General features: G+C 40.1%; 1 protein-coding gene across 2 annotated transcripts; it reads left to right on the top strand.

The window, feature by feature from the left end:
• Window positions 1-236: 236 nt before the first annotated feature.
• On the top strand, window positions 237-10347 carry zdhhc18a (zinc finger DHHC-type palmitoyltransferase 18a). Of its 2 annotated transcripts, XM_023265919.3 has the most exons (10): window positions 237-840; window positions 988-1148; window positions 1408-1557; window positions 3516-3653; window positions 3763-3814; window positions 4463-4565; window positions 4689-4801; window positions 5897-6002; window positions 7713-7783; window positions 8509-8651. In XM_023265919.3, the coding sequence occupies exons 1-9, from the start codon at window positions 608-610 to the stop codon at window positions 7752-7754; spliced, it is 1098 nt and encodes a 365-aa protein (XP_023121687.1). In that variant the 5' UTR covers window positions 237-607; the 3' UTR covers window positions 7755-7783; window positions 8509-8651. The 2 variants fall into 2 exon arrangements, with proteins under 2 accessions (XP_023121687.1, XP_023121689.2); XM_023265921.3 differs by lacking the exon at window positions 7713-7783 and having other exon boundaries at window positions 8509-10347.
• The last annotated feature ends 480 nt before the right edge of the window (window positions 10348-10827 follow it).

Raw genomic sequence — 10827 nt, 5'->3', positions numbered from 1 at the left:
TTTTTAAAAATTATTATTTTATTATTAATATTAAAACCTAAAGATCTGTGGACTGAATGAAGACCTCAGAAATGTTTTTAATATATTTTAACAGCAATTAAATAGGATTTATTGGCATGAATATGTGTTTTATTTATTTTTTTAAAGAAAAAAAAGAAAAAGCAATAAAACGTCAAGAGAATCGTGGCCTGCGTGATTACGTCGATGTACGCAATGACGTACATGACTGACGGCGAAAGAAAAAGGAAATGTGAACTGCTGTGAGAAGCTTGATCCGAAGCCTATCTGATTGGGGTGATTTTTTTTTTTTGTAAAAGAAGAGTTAATTTAAACAAATGACCACCCATATGTATACGTGGCTTTAATTAACTACCAACGATGGTAGTTAAGCCCGAGTCAAGCCGGGAACTGATTCAGCACGTAAAAGTGAACGTCGGAGAGGAATGCCTTTGTTGGTTCGCTAGCTAGCTAGAGTTAGCTTTCAGGATGGGCGATAGCCGGACCAGCAACATTTAAATGTCAAGCGACTGATTCTTGAGAGGACCGTCTCTGGGAGCTCTGTGTGTGCCTTCAGCTACCTCCCAACCGTGCTGACATTGTTTACACGATGAAGAACTGCGAGTACCAGCAGATCGACCCGCGGGCGCTGTCAGTGTCTCCACTGTCGGTGCAGAGCCACACCGAGAAGAAGGAGCAACGGCCGCGGAGGAAGTGGGAAGTATTCCCGGGGAAGAACAGGTTTTTCTGTGACGGACGGATCATCATAGCCAGACAGAGCGGTGTCCTTCCTCTGACACTGGGCCTTATTGTTGTCACTTGTGGCCTTTTCTTTGCATTCGAGTAAGTATGTTTCATTGCAATGGGTTCCTGAATGCAACACGAGAGGTCTTTGCTAATGTGGAAGCTGTAAAATCCTTACACTTTATTTTATTGTGTGTGTTTTTGCGTGTCAGTACACTTGAGGATTAATTGTGGTTTCTTTTACAGTTGCCCATTCCTGGTGGAGCATCTGACCATCTTCATACCAGTGATCGGTGGGGTGCTTTTTGTGTTTGTGGTCACCTCACTGCTGAGAACCAGCTTTACAGATCCAGGCATTTTACCCAGGGCCACCCCAGATGAAGCTGCAGACATAGAGAGGCAGATAGGTAAGGCCCATGCTGGCAGTGCACACCGACTGTGGGACAGATGGGGTAAAAGAGCTTTGCCATATGGGGGATCTCTGAGGGACGTGGTTGTTGTTGAACTGCAAACCTAAGCTGCTTACTCTCTGTCATGGCTGAAGAGCACAAAAGCCAGACAAAGCTTGATTTTTGTTTATTTACCCCTTATTTTGTCACGCGTGTGTGTCAGGGTCGAAACTGTCTTGATTAAAAGTCTCTCCCCTTTGTGCTTCTCTATTTTAAGATACCTCAGGATCTTCTACGTATCGCCCCCCTCCGCGGACCAAGGAGATCCTTATCAACCAGCAGGTGGTGAAGCTCAAATACTGCTTCACTTGTAAAATGTTCCGCCCTCCTCGGACCTCCCACTGCAGCTTGTGTGACAACTGTGTGGGTAAGGATGTGGTTGGAAACTACCACTTATTCCATCTGTAATAATTTAACTTTCCACCATTGCTAGGTGGAACATGCTATACTGCTCGACTCAAGGATTTCTTCTAATGACTCACTCTAGTTAAAAATCAAACTTTTTAACATTGTTGGCATGTCCTTATAGTCTTTTTTATATGCTAGCAGATATATCATTACCAAAATAGACAGTCAATGCCATGTCTGAGCCATTCATGACAGTCTCAAAAACATGGATTTAGACTTCTTGGGTTTTCTCTGTTCCAAGCCTAATAAATCAGTCCTGTCGAACATATAAGGCTGAATTGTTCCAATATAACTACTTGTTATTGTGTAACGTACAGTAGTTTTAAAATTTTCGAGCAAAATCACAGGTGACATGGTGTGCTGAGCTGCAGGTGCATGAAGCGGGAGGCAGGGACCTTGTTGAGCCTTTTTAATACTTGAAGTGATTATTTTCATGGAATAAAAAATTTCTAAATATGTAACTTTGATACACAAAGGAGTCTTTAAGGAGTCTTTAGGTCTTTAACAGTCTACCTTCTTGTATTATTCCCCTGATTTATATCTTAAATCTAAGATACCGAAATGTTTCAATATCACAATATGCATTAACACTTGATCTTTAGACTGAAACCTCAAATCTGCCTCACAAACTGCCAAATTTTTAAATAAAACCACCTAAAATTGTATAACTGGCTGTTGATCTGAAGTGAGCAAATCACTTTAGTACTGGTATATGCAGGTTCTGGGTAGTCTGTCAACAGTGAGGGGTCTTTAAAGCATTAGGCCATCAACTGGCAAGACAAAGTAAACTGCTCATCATGAATCTCTCTTACTGAAGGACAAATTTCCATTTTTCTAAGTGTATCTTAAAACTATACTCGTGTCCATTCAAACAGTTTTTGCTTGCTGTAGTACAGGGCTGAATGATTTTGGAAAAATGTCTAATTGCAATTTTTCTGGCATATACTGTGATTTTTGTTTTGCAGTATATTTTTACCTCCGTTCGATATTCAATGTGTAATAGATTTTGTGATGGAGAATTAATGCAGTGCCTTCAAATGCATGACTTTTTCATGAAAATGGATTTGTAAAACCATTGAAATAACATTTAAATCCTGGATCAGAAGTGGTGCAAAATGTGTATCCTGTGTATCCTAAATTTTTTTCCCTATCCTATATTTTTTTTTTAGCCCTAATGTAATAATCCCTCCTGTTTATACTGACTGGTGAAAGATCCCTGCCAAACCTGCTTCCTAGGGAAGAAAATCAGATTGTTTGCGTTACTTCCAAGGTTACAGTATTTTTAATTGGAATTTTCCCTTGTGTTTCCTCTGACATTATTTGCTTGCTGTAATTCCACAGGAGGTTAGTAATACAAAGAGGCAATTTCCTTCTAAAAGGTTTGTAAATTTGAACTTTGTATCCACTCGATTAGTCTGACTCAGCCTCACATGGGCTTCAGTTCGACTTTGGAATTCACTTTTATTCAGATTAAGGACTTTGTTCCCCATCACTTACCCTGAAATTGCATTAGGTGGGATTTCTTTATGGGCCACCATGAACAGGATGAATGATTACAGCAAGCAAAAAATGCTTCAATGTTCAAATGGCTACTCTGCTGTTGTTTTTAGACTTAAACACTTTGGAGTTGTTTTTAAAAAGTACATGAAGTACACAGTGAAAGATTTATGCATTAGTAAGGCACTGCTGTAGACTAGGATTTAGGTTTTTATCGCAAAACAACAAACCGGAAAAATAAGCAGATACAGATCCATAAAAAGATGAATGGGTTGATCCATATTCTAATTCTATTAGTGGACTCAGGAAATTATTAGCCTCTTTGCCTCAGTATCATTTAATTTGTTGGGTATTAACCTTTTAAAACTGCTGTAAACTTAACTCTAATCTCTGGTATGTATACTGTTTTTTCCCCCTCAGAACGGTTTGACCACCACTGTCCATGGGTAGGAAACTGTGTGGGAAAACGCAATTACCGCTATTTCTACAGCTTCATCATCTCTCTGTCTTTTCTGACGTCTTTCATATTTGGCTGTGTCATCACACACATTACCCTGCGTAAGTATTGTACCTCAAATGCACTTAATGATTGTGTGATGGTCCTGCCGTATTGTCAGGAACCACTTTAAAATGATACAATTTCTGTTTTGTTTATGTTTTTCTCCAGGTTCTCAAGCAACTAAAGGCCTTGTTCAAGCCATTCAAGAGAGCCCTGCAAGATATCCCTTTGTTTATTCTGAATGTTCACATTATCAGTGTATTTAATGTTTATGTGATTAATGTGATGTTTTTGAATTTGCGACCGATTTGTGCCAAGAAGAAAAAGAAGTTAAACTGTTGACGAGGCATTTCCCGCTGCTTCTCAGCCTAAGCTCACGCTTAATAGGATCAGAGAGTTAGAATCCAGCAAAGCAGTGCTTTTAAGCAGATGGCTTTCTAGTAGTAGGTTTGCTGCCTCATGTCCTTGTGAGATGATGTCAGTGGCTCGACAAATATAGACTTGTGTGACTACGGGGTGGTTCAATTTGTTGCTCACGAAGAGAGTGTGGACTAATGTCTTCATGCTGTGGCTGATATGCAGGACATTGTGTTACTGTGGTCAGAGTATATATAGAATGTTGTTTCCTGTTTGTCATGTCATGGTGTAGGTGATCTAATTAGATATTTTTTGCAACTCATTGCATCAGTTTTCACGGGGATAATTTAGGAATCTTCCATGACTTTAAAAGCTATAACTGGATTTTCTGTCAGAGACCTTGTCTGATTCAGCGTGGAAGGAAAATTTTACATAATCACATTCGCCTTTGACTATCATGTGTGATTATTGATAAGACAGTGACGTTATGCCTTGACTCTTCCTCGTGCACTGTGGTGGAGTTAGTGATTTGTTTCTTTTCCATCTGGTCTATTCTGGGCCTCTCAGGCTTCCATACCTACTTAGTAGCCTCCAACCTCACCACAAATGAAGATGTAAGTGATGATATCTCAATATGGCAGCAGCGAATTTATGATTCTGTTTAGTTCATGTTAAAATACACAATAAGCACTAAGAGCTGTTGAACTGATGGCTTATTCTCCATGTTCGTTGTGCAGATAAAGGGATCCTGGTCAAGTAAAAGAGGTGCAGACGATTCAGGGAACCCCTACAGTTACAACAGCATCATAACCAACTGCTGCGTGACATTATGTGGCCCCATGCCTCCAAGGTGAGTCAAGATGTCAGGAATTCTTATCATCACCTCACACATTTAACACATTTAAAGTTCACTCCATGTCTCACCCATCACCTCAACAGCTTAGTGTGTTGAAACGTCACCTCTGTTCACTACTAGTGAATATGCTTCATGAACGTTGCCATGGTGATAACACCAGTTAGAGTGCATATGCAGTTAGTGTTGGGCTTAAAGAAGCAGTTTCAAAATTCAATTTTCAACGAAATCATTGAGAAATAGTGATTTCAATTCTGCTTCCCCTTTTGTAAGCAATACACTGGGGCTGGTTGGGTTACTTTAGTGTGGAATACTATGACTTTATACAGTTGAATTCCCAGTAAAGCTGTTCTCATTCATATATTTTGCTGTTTCTGTTGTCAAACATCAGGACAAGTATGAAATGGTGACTGAAACTCAGCCGATTAAGACTTAATGTTGACCAGCAGTTACTTTAGGAATAATCGTTTGGCGATTTTTCCCATGTAAAATGATTGCAGAGAGATTCACATCAGCTGAACCATAGATGCAGGGAGAGTCTTCTCATGAAGGGAGCTGGAACATTAGTAGTTTAGCTTCATTTCAAGCTACAAACACGTAAACACCCTGTTTAGAACAGGGCTAAAAGCAGTAGCTATACAGTCATAATTAAAGGAACTATTTTTGATTAAATACATATGGTGGGGACATGCAAGACTTTTATTAATTTGCTAAAAAGGGGACAATAAGTGTTTGTTCACCTTGATAGACAGAGATGGACATTAGTGCAGTAAGTACTCAGTTGTAAACATACTACTGATTGAAGTCCTGCATTAAAAGTGTTACTTTAAGCAAACGTATGTGAGTCTAATGAGGAAAGTGTATTTTGGTATTAAAAGTTAAAGTATTCAATGCACAAAAATGTCTCCTGTGACTGTTTTACTATAATGCTGTACATTGTGTTGTTAGATCATAAGTACTCATGCATTCATGTAAAACCAGATTTTAACTATTGCTGTAATGAGAATCAAGCCTCAAATTGATAAGCAGAATTGGAATCGGGATCAGTATTTTTACATGCATCCTAACATATTCCTCTGTTGTGTTCTCTAGTCTGATTGACAGAAGAGGTTTCGTTCCTCCCGATGAGGCGATACCTGCTGCTTCTGCCTCAGAGATCGAGCTGCCTCCCTTCGCGACCAAGAATGATGCAAACATGGTAGGATAAAACAGCTTGTGGTCCCTCCCAAGTCCCGACTGTCCCGTAGTTCCTGTCCTGTTGTTGTTGTTAGCCTGCCCCGACATGTGCCTTCCCCCACCCAGTGTGTCCCGTCCTCCAGACTCCACCTTCCGTCCAAGCAGAGTCGGCCTCATGCAGTTCCATTAACGTGTTCTCATCACTCTGACGGTGGCATATTTTTTTGTATGTACTATCTCTGAAATCAGAAGGAACATCATGTATTTTTGCAACAGTTAATGGCCTATTAAATAGTCTGACAGGACTAGAACAACTTCGCAAACGGGTCACATTTCATGGCTTGGAACTGATGCACGATATAAAGCCAAACGTTCACAGTAGAAGAGATCCATCTGGCTAATAAGAGCTGAACAAAACAACTTTGCCAAAGAGGTAATTTATCACCTGTGTTCTTTGGGCTTGAGAACAAAATGTCTTGGACGTCACCTGTAGCACTGTTTGGCATCACTGAGCAGTTAAAAACACGAGAAAAGTGGGCAGAGATTTCAAATGGTTTTTACTGCCAGAGAAGCAACCATTTGTTGAGTGAGTTCTCTGTCACACTGCTGCAGATTTATTACGCTGTGTCACTGTGTGCTGAGGGACAGAAAACACTTTCATTGTTGCACATTTTGGTATTTGTTTGCTTAGACTTTTAGGGATTCATCTTATTGCTGTGCCTACCTCTTTGTTTACCTACTACTGAGTTTGCTTGTATGTTGATGTGAAGGCTAATGCACACAAAGGACTTAATTACTGACTTTTATTAAACATGCAAATGTGTTGGAGTTATCAGCACTTTGTCATGAATCATTTGTCACTTGCTTTGAATACAAGGGGTCGACCAGTTATAGGCTTGGGCGATTATTGGATCTGATTTACAGCACTTTTTTTGATGATTGTTATTTTTCTTTCAACCGATTTTAAATACGTGTGACTTACTCTTTCTATCTGTAGTCACCAGAGTATTGTCCCACCTACGCCACTGTCTGATTAGTTATGAATCACGAGTAATAGCCTATCAACACTTAAAGTTAAATGTCTCAAAGGTGTCACTTCATTAAACATATGGAGAAAGAAAATGATAAAGGCATATTAATGAAGCTTCATTTTGGAGATTGAGCAATTTGTCACCGAAATTTTCATTTTTACTGCAAATATATATATGTATATATATATATATATATATATATATATATATATATATATATATATATATATATATATATATATATATATATATATATATATATATATATATATATCTATATATATATATATATATATATATATCTATATATATCTGTTTTAAGTATTGGTAATCAGCATCAATATCAGCCCTGAAAAAATCTATATCGGTCGACCCCTTTTGAATACAATTGTCTCAGTTTTGTCAAAAATATCAAATATCTGTTATTGGCTACGTCGCTTTATTTTCTAAAAACTATTTTATTTTTACATATGCACTTAAACAAGTGTTCTTTTATGTGTGAAATAAACATTATTTTTGTATTTTGAGATTTTGGTCTCTGTTTTGAGTTTACTTTTCCTCTTTAAGGCTTCATGTGTCTGACATTTGGGGGAAAAGTTGTATCAAAAAGGGTTTATATGTGAAGAACATGTACATGTCTGTAAATGCTAGATGAAAGATTTGACGCTCCGTGTTGTGTTGTATCCATTCCACCCTGCTAGGAGGAGAACTGTCAGGATTTTTCTTTGTCCTGCACAGCCTGAAGGGCACTGCTGCATATAGACGGTTGATGGTAAGAGTAGGGTCGAACATTAAACCAATCACAACGTCGCTTCACTTTGCCATTCACCGTGTCCTCTGTCATGGCATTTTTGCAGTAGCTTGTCATCTCTCTAATGGTTATTTATTTTCTTTTACTGATCATTTTCTGCGCTCGGGGCAGATGTTGTGATTGGTTCGGGGTGATGGTGTGGATTACCTGTGAATCATGTGAATGTGCATGCTTCACTACCATTCATTCATCCTCTCATTAACCATGTGCTCACTCACTTAGTGCTGGATGGATGCTGGTTGTTTACAGGCTGATGATCTTCTAGTTAACATGAGATTTTGTTCTTGTTTGGGGGGGGCATTTTTTATGCATGCATGGTGACAAACAAACACATAAACTGTTTCTCCTTTTCTTTGTTTGAGCCAGAAGAGACACAAGACGAAGCAGCTTCTTCACACACATTTAAATCTTTCTGCGTTTTATATCGTTCTAATTGCATTGTCTGCATCTAACTCACTTCCTCCATGCTTTTCCATTTGAGTCTTTTCACAGTGTTTTCACCAAAGCTCTCATTGCCTTCACTGTGCTTTTTTTAACGTTCCAAACTAATCCTCTAAATCACATTGCGGAGTTTTCTGTGCACACTTGCTGTTTTTACTGCACTGTCACTGCAGCTCGGCCTTTCATAACCCCCCTTGTGCTCTTCCCTTTTTCTTGATTTCCTCTGTTCTTTCCTCTTCACACAGTGCGCTCAGAGCACGAAGGACGTGCTGGAGAGGATGATCCACTCCTCCTCTGAATTTAATGGCCTGTGCCCCCCTGGTACTCCAAAGACCACCCCTCTGGTCCTGGAGGTCTCCAGCGCCGCAGCACCAACCGCAGAGCCTTCACCGCCCGCCGGCTGCTCACGTCAACACCCCCGCCGGCCCGCTCTGTGCCCCCCGTTCAGCAGAAGCAACAAGAGCGACTCGCTTCACTCCATCAATCCGGCCTTCCGCCTGGCATCCCCCTCGCCGTCGCTAAGCCGCTCCACCCTGATTCTGGGTGACGCACCTGATATCAGCTTCAACCAGCTGCACTGAGAGCAGCAGAAGGAGCCATAGTGGACTTACCCTGCTGCACACGAAACCGCTACTCTTCTCAGTTTTGGCTAAAAAGACACCTTTTCCCCCCTCGTGGTGGACGTGATGCATGTTCTCAAGATGTCATTGTGAGGAGCTGATTAAGTTATTTCACCAGTGTCCTGCTGTATGTGTCCTTCACAATGGAGGTAAATCTTAGTAACAATCGGAAGCACAAATAGAGATATTTTTTTAAAACACCTTTTTTTAAGACGCCCAGAACATGCCTCCACACCTTCCACAGAACCTCAAGTGTTTAAGTTCCGGCTATTGTCTTATGCAAACAGATATTTAAATCTGGGAATACTCATATTTTGACTGTGGATGCAAGAACACAAGTTTGGATTTCCTGAACTGGCTGCTCTGGATAGTGAGCCACTTCAGGACCATTGACTCAAGAGTTAGCCTTACGTCCTGTCCTGTCATCTCCAGTTATCTACGATACATCCACATCATCCCAGTGTCGCCGGCTGGATCCATCACAGTCAGATGATCCATCATAATCAGAGTTTAAACATGGAGGGCGAAGTGCAGTTTTAATTTAAAAGTCTTCATGTCAAGGTTTTTGCTGTGTTCTGTAATCAGTTCTGCATGTCTTGTACATCAGATGTTCTTAAAATGGCAAATATCTTGTCTTTATGTCGTGTTTCACTTTAGGAAATCAACGGAAGATATTTTAAAACAGGTCAAATGGTTTGCTCAGATTTTTCCATGTATAACTATGTTAAATGTGTAGCATTTCAGAAATAGTATCTCCACATATTTTATGTCGACTTTGTTTCATAATCTCGTGTTTTCGACATCAAGACAAAGTATTTAAGTCAAATGTGCTGCTCTGATTCAGCGGTGTTTTTCCCTGACACACTGTTTACTGTTAATGTAAGCTACTGGGATGCTTCGAGTACGAGCGAGCATCTGCTTTTTCTTTGCCTGAAGGCACATCGACTGTACATTACCTGTCATGAGTGTGTTTGTGGTTTAAGGCTCGACGTGTGGACTGTGTCAAGCAGAATAACGTTTCAGGAATGTCGAGGAGGCCTCTTTCGTGGCTGTGACCTTTTCCTACTCTTACAGCATGAAACTTAATCTCCCGTTACGTGATGGTGGAGTACAGTTTCTAGTGAGAGTAAAAGGCAGGAGGTGATTTGTGCCACTAGGGGGCAGGATGTGAATATTGATTGCAGTCTAGTCTGACAGCGCTTTAGTAATGTGAAACCCATTAGAGGAGAAAGGCCTTTTGATGTTTTATTTATTTTTCGTTACCGAGCTTTGAAGCTGTACAGAGGTTGTGAGTCTGTGAAGAGCCATAGTGTCAGCAGGTCGATCATTTATCAGTCTGCAGAGACCCCATAGGTTGTGTAGACCATTACAAGCAGTGCTTGTATGAACAAACTTGTTTGTATTTTGTAGGGTGTAACAGTGGAACTGTAACATTTGGTCAATAAATATGATCAGTTTTGTTGACTTTGTGCTGTGAAGTTGATTTTTTTCTCTCTCCGTTTTCCACGTCTCGACTTGAACCGAAAGGCTCATTAATTGCAAACTACTGTGTTCACTTACTTTAAACAGAGCCATGTCAAAATATAATGCAGTGCATACAGCATTCATTCTTTCTGACAGCTCGTTCATGGAAACAGTGAGGAGATGCATGTTAACCACATGTGCTTGGAAGGCAGACATTCAGTAATAAAAAGACTGTGAGATGGATTCATCAGATACAGCAGCTGACACAAACCTGCAGGTTAAGAATTCACATGCACTGATTTGTCTCAGACGGAGTTACAACCGAGTGACTGATTAATCAGGAGAAGCTCCGTGTCTGTCAATACTCCACAATGTCTTGTATGACAGTTCAGTGTATATATATTCTGGCAGAAGGCAAACATTAAAGCAGTATTTGATAACGCTTTTTGCTGCCCTGAGATGCCCTCCTATCAAATGTGA

This window comes from Amphiprion ocellaris, chromosome 9 (genome assembly GCF_022539595.1).
Source record: "Amphiprion ocellaris isolate individual 3 ecotype Okinawa chromosome 9, ASM2253959v1, whole genome shotgun sequence".
NCBI classification, from domain to species: Eukaryota; Metazoa; Chordata; class Actinopteri; family Pomacentridae; genus Amphiprion; species Amphiprion ocellaris.
This window is presented reverse-complemented; position numbering and strand designations above follow the sequence as displayed.

Coding starts and splice junctions, on each gene's coding strand:
- zdhhc18a (XM_023265921.3), top strand. CDS start 608: ATGAAGAACTGCGAGTACCAGCAGATCGACCCGCGGGCGCTGTCAGTG. Junction 841..987: donor GGCCTTTTCTTTGCATTCGA/GTAAGTATGTTT, acceptor TTTCTTTTACAG/TTGCCCATTCCTGGTGGAGC. Junction 1,558..3,515: donor CTTGTGTGACAACTGTGTGG/GTAAGGATGTGG, acceptor TTTCCCCCTCAG/AACGGTTTGACCACCACTGT.